The sequence below is a fragment of the Eublepharis macularius genome, chromosome 14 (assembly GCF_028583425.1).
Source record: "Eublepharis macularius isolate TG4126 chromosome 14, MPM_Emac_v1.0, whole genome shotgun sequence".
In the NCBI taxonomy this organism is placed as follows: Eukaryota; Metazoa; Chordata; class Lepidosauria; order Squamata; family Eublepharidae; genus Eublepharis; species Eublepharis macularius.
Window position 1 is genome coordinate 19,942,427 of NC_072803.1, and position 12,265 is coordinate 19,954,691.

The 12,265-nt window shown below is 44.8% G+C and overlaps 1 protein-coding gene across 6 annotated transcripts in view; it reads left to right on the forward strand.

Annotated features, from left to right (window-relative positions):
- The window catches only part of ROBO3 (roundabout guidance receptor 3), a 226,761-nt gene that overhangs the window by 149,388 nt on the left and 65,108 nt on the right, over window positions 1-12,265 (forward strand). For 4 of the 6 annotated variants that reach the window (XM_054997456.1, XM_054997460.1, XM_054997461.1 and 1 more), the window contains exons 6-7: window positions 5,818-5,945; window positions 7,278-7,289. In XM_054997456.1, the coding sequence (XP_054853431.1) occupies window positions 5,818-5,945; window positions 7,278-7,289 (140 nt within the window). The remainder of the gene's footprint in view (window positions 1-5,817; window positions 5,946-7,277; window positions 7,290-12,265) is intronic. The other 2 variants (XM_054997458.1, XM_054997459.1) reach the window with 1 other exon arrangement.

Here is a 12,265-nt window from a genome sequence, read left to right on the forward strand (position 1 = left end):
GCTGCCGGTGCAGTTTCTGAAAGGCCTCAAGGAAGATGCTATCTTTTCAGCATCATTCTCCATCTATAAAATAGGGGCTGTCAAGCACTCTGCACTTTAAAAGAGCTATGAAAATTGCAAGCAATAACAATCAGGGCTGGAAAAAGATCCAGGCCTCCAGCTAAGGCTTGCGCTGCTATGCTGGGAAGCCAGCAAAGGTCAGCCAAGCAGTTTCAAAGCAACGGCGGGGAAATCAGGACATCGTTCAGACTCCATTGCCTTGATTTCAGGGTGGCGATGAGCAATTCTGCTTAATCCACTGGACAATGAGGCGTTCGGCACTGGCGATAAATATCATCACAGGCAATTGCCCGAGTTGCTATGCAATTAATGACAGTTGAATCTGGGATTTTATTCCTTTCTTTCAATGTAACGGTATCAAAGTAGAACACATTTTTGAGATGGGGGCCTTAATAGAAGAATTTCCCCCAAGGTGGCTCCAAGAAAGATTAAGTTGCTTGCACCAGTGACCCTAAAAATTTGCTGGAAAATTGTTAATCTGGTTAATGTGGCATGCAACATGGCAGGGAGATGGCTCATTTCAGTTCAGTCAATAGGACCTGGAAATGTAGCAGTTCAGGAGCCATAATTTGGCGTGTTGAGTTTTTCTGTTATGGTGAACACTTGTGGCTTTAAGAACACACGTTAATTGTTGCCAATTTCCATTTTTGGCCATAGAGGGTCCCAGCACATGGAGACTTCCCTAAGATGTGGCTGTGGTTGGGGGGGGGGTGCAACTCGTGTCTTCTGTACAAAACATGAGCATATGAAATGCGTGCGAAGAGCCAGTTTGGTGTAGTGGTTAAGAGCGCGGGACTCTCATCTGGAGAGCCAGGTTTGATTCCCCACTACTCCGCTTGAAGCCAGCTGGGTGACCTTGGGTCAGTCACAGCTTCTAGGAGCTCTCTCAGTCCCACCCACCTCACAGGGTGACTGTTCTGGGGATAATAACAACATACTTTGTAAACCGCTCTGAGTGGGCACTAAGTTGTCCTGAAGGGCGGTATCTAAATCTAATGTTATTATTAATAAAAGTGAGATGATGCTAAATCAAGCACATTGTTGCTTTGGCAGCGGTTAAAACTTGCGAGAACTTTCTATCCGCACAAGCAGAGGGCTGCAAATTTGATATTGTAGCTTACGTTACACTGTATACTTTTGAAAAAAGTTCATTTGTTGTTCTGTAAGCTGCTTACATGACTTTGTATTTCTGCATACGTTGTATCTTCCGTCTGTCATCATGTTTTATAATCCTGAATTTCGTTATGGCTGCTGGCCAAGGCAAATAAACTAGATCTGAGCTTTATTTCTATCAGTGCGGGAATATTAATGTTTGAGCATATTATGGAAAGATGATGATTCGGATGGCTCTTCTGAAAGCTAGTATTTCCAGGGTGAGACCAAAGCCAGGTGCCTGGGGAAGAGAGGGCTGCCCTACTACAGAAAATATGTAATGTCTTCAAAGAGAGCCATTGTGTCTGCCTGGAAACCAAGCCAGATGGCTTTATCCCTTGCCTCTAACCCCAGATGCAAGGAACTGTCTATAGTTATTCAGTGGTAATGGGGGAAAGTACTCTGCCTGTGCACAGAGACATTATAACTTAACAAGTCTCCCATGAACCTTCCCTTTTCTTGAGATCATCATACAAGGCCCTGCTACAGATACCCGCATCCAATGAGGCCAGACAAGTGGACACTGGAGATGGGGCTTTTTCTGTCATAGCTTCCTATCTGTGGAATGCACTCCCTGCAGATGTTCAAATGGTGCCCACTTTACTATCTTTTTGACCTTTGTATTCTTCCAAGCATTTGATAATTTAATGTTCCTAAATAGTAAAGAGTCCAGTAGCACCTTTAAGACTAACCAACTTATTCATAGCATAAGCTTCCAAGAACCACAGCTCTCTTCGTCAGATGCATGCATCTGACGAAGAGAGCTGTGGTTCTTGAAAGCTTATGCTACAAATAAGTTGGTTAGTCTTAAGGGTGCTACTGGACTCTTTTCTATTTTGCAACTACAGACTAACAGCAGCAATGCTGCTGTTTTAAAGTGATTTAGAAATGCCGTGGGCGCATGGTCCTGATCGGGCTTGCAGTGTGGCCGTTTGAGTTGCTCTTGTTCCCTCCAGCATCTTTGCATGTGCTTTTCATGTGAGGGTTGGCCATTATGGCACTTGAAAAGGTACAGCAGGCGGGACGAGAGAGCCTCAGCCTACCACACTGTGAACCTAATCAGAATTGGGCCCTCGCAGCTTTTTAAAATCGCTTTAAAATGGCACCAGCATCCATGAGTCAGATCCATAGCAACCATCATTATAATAACAACAACAACAACGTTCGATTTATATACTGCCCTTCAGGACAACTTCCCACTCAGAGCGGTTTACAAAGTATTATTATCCCCACAACAACAAACACGCTGTGAGGTAGGTGGGGCTGAGAGCGCTCCAGAGAGCTGTGACTAGCCCAAGGTCACCCAGCTGGCTTCAAGTGGAGGAGTGGGGAAACAAACCCAGCTCTCCAGATTAGAGTCCCGTGCTCTTAACCACTACACCAAACTAGCTCTATCTAGTTTGGCCCTAACCCTGGTGTGAGTTAATGCTACCAAGTGGCCTACCATAACCTGAGGTGAATCCGCCCTGGTTTCAGGCTTGGCCAGTGTTACTGCCAGCTTCATACTTGCTCCTCAGTTAGGACCTTATCAGTCTACACTAACTAGGTCTGTTTAAATAAGTTTAAGCTTCCTGATACTGTATGAAGCACGTAAAAAAATGTTTCTCTCACAACCAGTTAGAGACAGTCCCCCCAAATTCCTGCTTAGCCCCAAAACAACCAATTAGTCGCATACTGTATAGAACCTAATGCACACACATATCAGTGTTCAAATAAATCCACAAATTCAGACAAAATGTCATGATATTTCACATTTGGTTCTTGTTTGTTAAAGGCAACTCAAGGTCTAATATTGTTTCAGTTCATATTTCAATATGTGGCATAGCTATTACTTTCCACTTTTGAAGAATTATTCCTTTATCTGTTGTCAAAGTTCATAATATCCAGAACCTTTGCCCTTTCGAGAGGTTCTAGCAATAAAGAATGTACCCTAACATTGCACTAAGTGGATTAAGATCCAATGAACCTTCAAATGTAACATTAATTTGTCTATTAATTTCTAATCAAAATGGCATGATGAACAGACTTACCTATAACATACATGTCAAACTGGCTGTTGGGTGTTTACATCTTCAACGTCAATAATCTCAATTTAAGGAATCTACCAGTTGTCCAATAATTGCAGAGAATAATCTTTTTTGTATTAATTGTAATCTAAGATCTAAAGAAGTTTAACATTATACAGTATTTCTTTCTGTATTGTTTTCTGAATTTAGATATTGAGCTGCAAATTCCAATTCTGCTGTAGTTTTTGAGATTTCAAATCCTGCTATATAAAAGGCAAGCTGTATTGCTGACAACTCACTTTTTATCCCTGTGCAGGTGCACTCTGGCCTGTGCAAGGATAAAGAGACATCGCCATTATGGCTTGCTTAGGAGGAAGCGGCAGGGAGAGCCGGCGCACCCCTTCCAAGGCTCCACAGGGGCCACAGGAAGGCTCAACATGGCCCGGTACTACCACCCAGTGTGCCGGTGGAGAGGGGCCATTCTCCCACACCAGCCTTCTCCATCGCTGCAGCAGCCTCCTCTGGAGGGTTGTGCCACCATGGCCACCGAAGCACTTGGGAAGCCCACCACACCAGCCTGGCCCTCAGCACAACCCAAGCTTGCTGGGGTGTTGCAATGGCCCTGGAGTGCTCCTGTACTCTGCACCGGTCTGATTTCCACCTGTTTGAGGCCGAATAGTGCCAGTGCAGAGTGCAGGAACGCTGCCGGGGCAGTGCAACAGGCCCTGGAGTGTTCCTGTGCTCTGGACTGGCCCAATTTCTGCCCGTTTGAGGCTGAATCAAGTTGGTGCAGAGTGCAGGAATGAATGCATCTGGGCCAAATTTGGTAAAAAGACAGTGGGATGAAGACATGAAGCTTCCTTATACTAAGTAAGACCTTTTTGGTCCATCCAGTGGTATTGTCTACTCAGACCGGCAGCAGCACTCCAGGATCTCAGGTGGAAGTCTTTCACGTCACCTACTGCCTGGTGCTTTTTAACTGGCAATGCTGGTGATTGAACCTGGGACCTTCTATGTACTAGCAGATGCTTTATCACCGAGCCACAGCCCCTCCCCAGTTAATTGCAGATATTGCCAATGACTCGAGGGAAGAAGGTCGTATTCCAATTATAAGTCTCTAAAAGGTTTAATAACCTCCTCATTGTTTAATAGCTGTCTTAATAAAATGATACCAGATTCAGCACGTCAGCCTTATGAAAGATTTGCCTGCAGTTTTAATGTTAGAGTTGCCAGATTGTGTTAATTGAACATGTGTAAATGAGTCACATTTCTGGGCTAACCCAGTTTCCCCCCAGATTCTTCCGGTTTCATGAACTGTAGGCAATACGCATTTCCGTTACACAGATGATGTTAGCCCAGTGCCTCCCAGCCAGAGATAGGATAAAGTCAAGCCTTTTCTGTTTGTGTCCATATAGGGGAAATAGAGGCTGGAGGGGTTGCTGGTGTTTTGCTTGTGCTCTTTCAAGGCCATATAACAGGCCATTAAATGAGGGCATCCAAATCTTCTTTTTTCAGTTGTTAGCTGTACTTTTTTTTGTAGGCAATTCTGAGTCTTTGATTATCCTCCCAAATGAAGTTTGAAAAATGGAGTCCATTCTGAGAAATGTCTTTTGGGGAATATACTTAGGTAGGCCTCTAATTATATAGATTAGTTTGGGAACTCCCTGGGTATTTTGACCAGATTCTTTTTCACTGTTATCTTGTTTCAACTGCATTTTAAAGAATTTTTTTCTTATTTCTGTAATCTAAAAGCTTCTGAAGGCTGGGGAAGGCAGGGTGATAATAATTTAAATAAAGAAATTGCAGAGACTTAATGCTGAACCTATTTCTGGGTTTGATCCTTGACAGACCTGGTCTTAAATGTACCCCTGAGAAGGTAAACCTGTGTCTGTCTAGTACCACTTTGGACTGCATGTGCAGCATCATTTGATGGAATGCTCCTGAAGTCCTACATGGAAAAAAGATTCATCCAGGGCTTTTTTTCAGGAGGAACGCGGGGGAACGGAGTTCCGGAACCTTTTGAAAATGGTCACATGGCTGGTGGCCCCGGCCCCTGATCTCCAGACAGAGGGGAGCTTAGATTGCCCTCTGCGCCATGCAGCGCAGAGGGCGATCTAAACTCCCCTCTGTCTGGAGATCAGGGGGCGGGGCCAACAGCCATGTGACCATTTTCTCCGAGGGCAACCCACTGAGTTCCACCACCTCTTTTCCCAGAAAAAAAGCCCTGGATTCATCTATCTAAAAACCTAGGCCATTTCCACACACGTTGAATAATCCACTTTCGATACGCTTTAGTGCACATTTGTAACTGATTTTCCATGTGTGGATCAAAAAATCCACTTCTAAAGGATAACTAAATGCATTGAAAGTGCATTATTCAACGTGTGTGGAAACGGCCCTAGTCTGCAAGGGTAAAGATTGCCTTAGAATGCTTCTCCGCTCATCTGGCTTTCCGTACAGAGGGAATGATTTGTACAGAGAAGTGTTCAGACATGTGCGCATCATCTGCAGTGTGAAGGCCAGACATGAGTGTACCGAGAAATAGGCCTCTGTGACATGGCAGCTGTTCCAGTATCTGTTTGTTTGTTTCCAATCCAAGATCCGAGATTCAGAACGACAACACACTGCGCATCAGCCGAGTGAGTGCAGAGGATGAGGGTACTTACACCTGTGTGGCAGAGAACAGTGTGGGCAAATCTGAGGCCTCGGGCTCCCTTAGCGTCCATGGTAAGTATGACTCAGAGTTGGTATGCAATTAATGACTGCAGAAATCAGTTGCTGAAAAGGTGTTTTGTGGTATGATGAGCAGAAAAGGTGGCAGGGAAATATCCGTCAAGCACCCTTGGCAGAGACAGCTGAGCCTAGCTCTGTTGTGTGGAATTCCAAATGATCTGAATTTGTTTGTGGAATGGCACCATTAGTGAGCCACCATTCTTCAGGGGTTTTTTTATCACCAGACTTTGTTCAGATGGATGTGCTTGCGCAGTTTGCATCCTTTTTTTTTTTAGAGGCTAGTGATGTGCATGGTCACACGTGTGCAAAGGTGCAATGGTGTTAGGTTTCCTTTTTGTCCTGCAGTATAACCAATGTATGTATCCATCGATTAGAGCACAGTGCAAAAGGGAACCTCTGCCATCAGATCATGATTCCTTTGTGCATCTTTCTTTAATGACTGTGCATGTGTACTCACACTCATTAGTAACCTATAGCAGTGGGGAGGGGGAACTGCAAGCTGACAACTGTGGCAAACCTTGCATGTAGCAATGCTGAAATTCATTTTAGAAATCTTCCCTAGTTAAACTGGAAGGCAAGCCATGGGAATGAAATAGCCAGACCAGGGAGCATTATCAAGACAGGGGAACTATCCATGCATCCCTACAAGCCAGGCTGGTCTGATTTTCTGCAAAGAATAAAGGTCCCTTCTAATTGCAGTTCAGTATGAGTCAACTGTACAGACCACATAGGCCTATCAAAGGACTATTAGAAAGCCATATTGAATGTCTTATTACATTCCAATATGTGCTATATGTATAGCAATTAAATAGAGTAGGCGACATATGTCCCCCATCCCAAGATGAAGCTAGGGCACATCTTTTCCCTTACCTCCAGTCCCCAAGCAAGCAAGTGATGTGACCAAGAATGGAAGACAAGTGAAGGATGCTCTTCCTTCCTGACCAAAAGCAGGAGCTTGAATTTTAAGGAAACATCCTAATAGAAATGAGTGGCTAGCTGAAGCCAACCCACCCCATTCCCTTTCCTAGGATTATATGTTCTGGTCTTTCGAGACTGGCCTAAGCAAGGAGGTTTTGCAGCCTTATCAGTGGGTTCTCTAGCTTCTGTGAGTCTGCAGTAGATGATTGTAGAAAGACTTCAGGTGTATCTGCATGTCTCCTGGATTTGGCATAGGCCCCCTGAAATGTGACTTCTGATGCTCTTGATTGTAGACCTTCTTTCTTATTGACGCTTTAAACATTCATGCCCACTTAATTTGAATCCAACTCATCTCATACTTTTGTGTTTTTGTTTTGTTTTTGTTTTTATATGTTCACTTTGTTCCAGTTGGCCCATTCCGTAAGTATTCATTTCATCTCATAACACTGCTGCATGCGGGGAAGGTTGAGGGTTGGTGTCCATTGGCCAATTTGGTGCATGTGACTTTTTTCCCTTTGGAAGCAACCACGGGAGAAGGTTTTATTTTATTTCAGAAGGTATGTGGATGCCATGCATTATTTCTCCACCATCAAAACAGAACCACTGTGCTGAGTTGGCTAGATCTTGGAACAAGACAAGGGAATGTGGTAGATGGGACCAATCCAAGACTAATTTCCGAAGATAAATGGCTCGATTGATCCCCTTAATTCTGTTAAACCCTGTAGACCTAAGTAATTTGAATTCTATTTGTATAAAGGCTGCATAGACTTGTGGTTGCCTTGCTGTGTCTCCTCTACATTTCTGTTTGTGTGCTCAAGAGTATAACCAGGATTGAATTCACACGGTCAAATGTCCATGGTAATTTATTTCCATCACCTGCTTTTCACATGGGCCCTTGTTCAATAGTAGTGAAGCCCATGTGAGGGAGAATTTTTCTTGTCACGTCTTGGAGCATGAGTTTTTTTCCTTTCCTTTTCGGGCTTTTCTCACCCATGCTCCCCCCACCCTTGCTTGTGTAACATACATTTTTTCTTTCAACAAAATTGAATTGCGTGGTCTGACCTGATAGAATATGATATAGTTGTTGTTTATTTATAATCCACCTTTCTCACTGAGATCCAAGGCGCATTACATACTGCAAATGCATCAATAGCTAGGACATTCATAGAGCAAAAAGACAATATGATCAACTGTTAGGGCATTCAGTGAAAAAAGATACAATAAGGTATGGTAACATCAAATGTGAAACTACCATAAAGCTGAACTCATAGGTGAAACCTTTTGAATTAAAGCCTAAGTAATTAACATGACATCTTTAGCAACATTGAACTACCCAGTGAGAGCCTATCTACATCAGCAGAGAGGACCCAGTAGTCTAGCTGAAAGTGTGGCTGTTTTGGAGGCTACGTGGACATGTTAGTTCACTTCAGACAAAACTTTGATTCGATTAAACTAACTGTAGCTAGTATGATTGAATGCAGGCAAGTCCGTTTATCAGGGTTAGTTGAGGTCCACCAAACCTGGATCTGAATTTGGCTTATTAACCACAGTTTGCCTTAATTGTGGCATGATATGATGTCTGAATGCAGACAACCTGGTTTAATACTGTTCCGGGAGGCCCTCCCAGAGAGAACACAATGAAACCAGCATTGTCAAAGCAGGTTAGATTTGATTCAGATGCAACAACAGTGAAGTAAGTTGGAGAAGAGCAGGTGCTATCTTTTCAAGAAAGAAATCAGTGTCAATCTAGGGGAGCTGCCTGATTTCTAAACAATGAAAACAATGTCCACATTGGAAATCTGATTAATTTTCCATGTTCAGAATTGTTAAAGTCAAATGGCCTCAAATCCAGAACATGCTGGTTTCCAACTAGAATTTCCCTTTGTTACACTCCCAGTGGAACCCAAAATTTATACTAAAATTAGTTTTTTCTCAGGGCCTAATTACACGTTACACTTTCCCCTGAACCGTTCCTCACATCTAACCAACAAAGACTGGGAGTTCTGTGCTTAGAACTCAGGTGCTCAGGGCCTGTTTTGTATCAGGATTATGACATGTAGGGAAAGGAGAATTAAGTCTCCAAGCAACATTTATTTCCTTGACCTGAAATGGCTGTGGGGAACTGCTGTCTCCCCAGTTCGGGAAATTTCCATACAATACACATACAGCCCCATCAGCACACATTAAATTTCTCCAACAGGGGCCAAGTGAGGAAATCAGCATTGGGGAAAGCTTAAAACCACTTTGTCCTGCATGCCTGGGAATTTTTCCAAGCATGGAACTCTAGATGCACATCAGATTGGTAGGACCCGGGGAAGACTCAAAGAAAATATAACATGTACAGCCAGGAGACTTGCAAGGATCTCATTTTCCCTTCCCCCATCATTTCCTCTTACCTTTCCCTGAAAGCCCACTTAGTCACTCCCCCTTTTCTGATTCTTTCTCTTTCTCTTTCAGCCAGCTTATCTTTCTCTCCTCCTCCCCATCTTCAGCTTTTCCTGTTTTGCTTCTTCTGGCTGACTCTACCTCTCCTGGCCTCGGTGCTGGACCCTGTATCCCCTTTCCCACACCATTTCCTGTATTCCTCCTCCTGGCAGCCCCTGAGAAGACTCTGGCCCAGTTGCGCAGAGCCAGGCACAGTTGCACGGTTGGAATCTGCAAGAATTTACAGGGCGCACTATACCACACTGGCTTTTATGCGGTGGCTGCTATGGAACAGTAGCACAAGCCGCCAGTCCTGCGAGAGTCATGCAAGTCACTTTGGATCAAGTCATGTGGTGGTTGCCTGGCCCCAAAAGGCCTCTATTAAAGGCCAAACCACACACATACTTTTTACTGATAAAAACGGAGGCTTGAAGACTGGCAATATTGTGTTGCCTAGCAACCCCACAGTGGCCACTGGAAGGGCATTCACTTGTTAAAGCTACAGGCACTGCTTCTGTTATTAGGGGGAGGAACTTCCCAATTTTTTTTTAAAAATGCAGATTTTTCTGCAAACCTGCAGCTTTTTCAGGTTTGTAGAAAGATCGTTCTTGTCTGTTGATGCCTCTTATCTCTGAATTTGGCTATGTTGAAAATTAGGTATATTAGAGTTAGATATATTAGAATTAGATATATTGATTGAGTGCTACTGTGGTGTAGTAGCTAGAGTGATGAACTAGGATATAGGTGACACAGGTTCAGTTCGCCGTTCTACCATGGAAGCTTTCTGGGTAACCTTGGGCCAGTCCCATACTCTTCACCTAACCTACCTTACAGGGCTTTTGTGAGGGAAAAAAGGAGGAGGGAAGAATGATGTAAGCTGCTTTGGGTCCCTATTGGGGAGAAAGGTGGGATATAAATGGAGCTAAATAAATAAATGAGACCCTTGGTATTTAATTACTTAGCTGCGAAAGGATTTTTTTTAGTGTGCTTGTGTGTTCAAATGAATGTTTGCCCTCTGAGTTAAGGCTACGGCCCCTCCCCTGGTCTGCGGTTGATGCATCCTTGAAAAGGGGCGGGGGGGGGGGGAAGCACATTTTCTTGGCATGACTCTTTCATGCAATTGCAGGAGTCTTGGCAGGGCTCTTTCCCCTTCAGGGCTTATCATGTGGCTAATAAATCACCTCTCCACAAAAGCACCCTGCTCTTCATGTAGTGGGGAAGATAAAAGCCCAAAGGTGAATAAAAGATGCTGGGTGATAGGAGTGGCTGGCTTCCCCGGTCCTTTCCTTTGCAGAGCAGCCAGCAAACCTGGTTCAATTTCCTGCCTGGGGTCTGCCATCATTTCTTATCTACATGCTGGATTTGTGGGCAGCAGGGACCGCTTCCTCCTTGGGCGCCCAAGGTCGTTCTTGCTTGCATTTTATCATCTCCTTTGAAGTGGGGAAAGCACAGAGGGTGAGGCATTACTGGGGGGGTGGGGGGAATGAATTTCCTGAGTCACAACATCCCTTCCATCATCCAGACCTCTCTCCCCTTTGAAGTGGTGCCTGGTGTGTGTGTGTGTGTGTGTTTGTGTGTGTCTGTTTGTGATCTGCAAAGGGGCTTTGCCAGCAATCATTAACCAAAGAGCTGCAATGGGCTGCCCTCCCTCCCCTCCCATTTACATTTTTATTTGATTACAGAGCAGGTGGCAGCACCAGGACAGCAGGCTGTTGCTCCGGAAGGTCGAAGGTGATTGACTTGCATCCAGGCCCATGTTACAGTTAAGCCCTTCCTTCCCAAATCAGCCTAAGGCAGCTGATCTCAGGATGGCAGCAGCAGCAGAGCAACCCTTCCTGGAACCGCATGCTCCCACTTGTGTACACCCAGTGCTTAACCATGGCTGTGGTCCTGGGAGACACAGCCAGACCTTCAGCAAATTAGAAGTAGCTGTGCAGAGCGAGGGCTGGAGATGCTTTTCGTTCTCTCCTTTTTCTGGATCCATAGCAGTCAAGATGGGGGTTGTGGCCAAGGGCCATGACCTCAATTCTCAAGTTGCAGAAGTAGACATCAGTATAATATCTTTTAATTAGGAACAATCAAATTGTCACAAGAGGGCAGGAGGAAAAATGTTTCGTGGCATGATGGAAGAGCTGAAGTCTGCAGTTGGTAGTCTTCTTGAGCAGGAAGTGTTACTTAATTAGATGAGATGGTGCCGGATACAAAATAGCAGCAAGATGCACCAGAAGTAGGGTTGGCAGCTCCAGGATGGGAAATTCCTGGAGATTTGGAGATAGAACCCGAGAAGGGCAGAGTTTGGGAAGAAGACTTTGGGGAGCCTCCCCCCCTCCAAAGCAGCCATTTTCTCTAGGGAAACTGATCTCTCTTGTCTGAAGATCAGTTGTAATTCCCAAGAGATGTCCAGGCCCTACATGGAGGCTGACAAACCTAACCAGAAGCAAAACACAGTTTGACCATTGGTGTCCATTTCAAGAAGGTCACCGACTGCAACCTTGTGCTTTTGCAACATACCCTGAAAGCTCTTTTTCTCTCCACTCTTTTTATGTTCTGAACATTCATCTTGGCAAAGAATTCTGGAGAACTCAAAAGCTTCGTGATACAGCAGCCAGCTCTGGGTTTTAGGGTTGAGGATTCAAGTCCAAAACTAAAGCAGGGATATATCCCAGAGTGAGTGGGCTGATTCAGAGTCTTGGGACTCCTCCTGCATATCAGAGGAGGCTCCAGGAGGTGTCTCGACCACCAGTGGTGTTACTGCCCAGCTACTTCCTCCTCTGACAGAGTTTTCAGCCTCTTCACCTGATGAGGAGACATCTGTATCCTGATCCACAGCATTCATCTTCCCTAGCCAGCTGCAGGTCCTCCTTAAATAGGTCGCCGGTCCAGTCTCCTCCCATGTTTGGCCTTTCCCCTCTGCCCTTTCACCCAACCAGGAAGAGTTCTGGAGCCCTGTCTCAGCTGCAGCCACCTCCTGG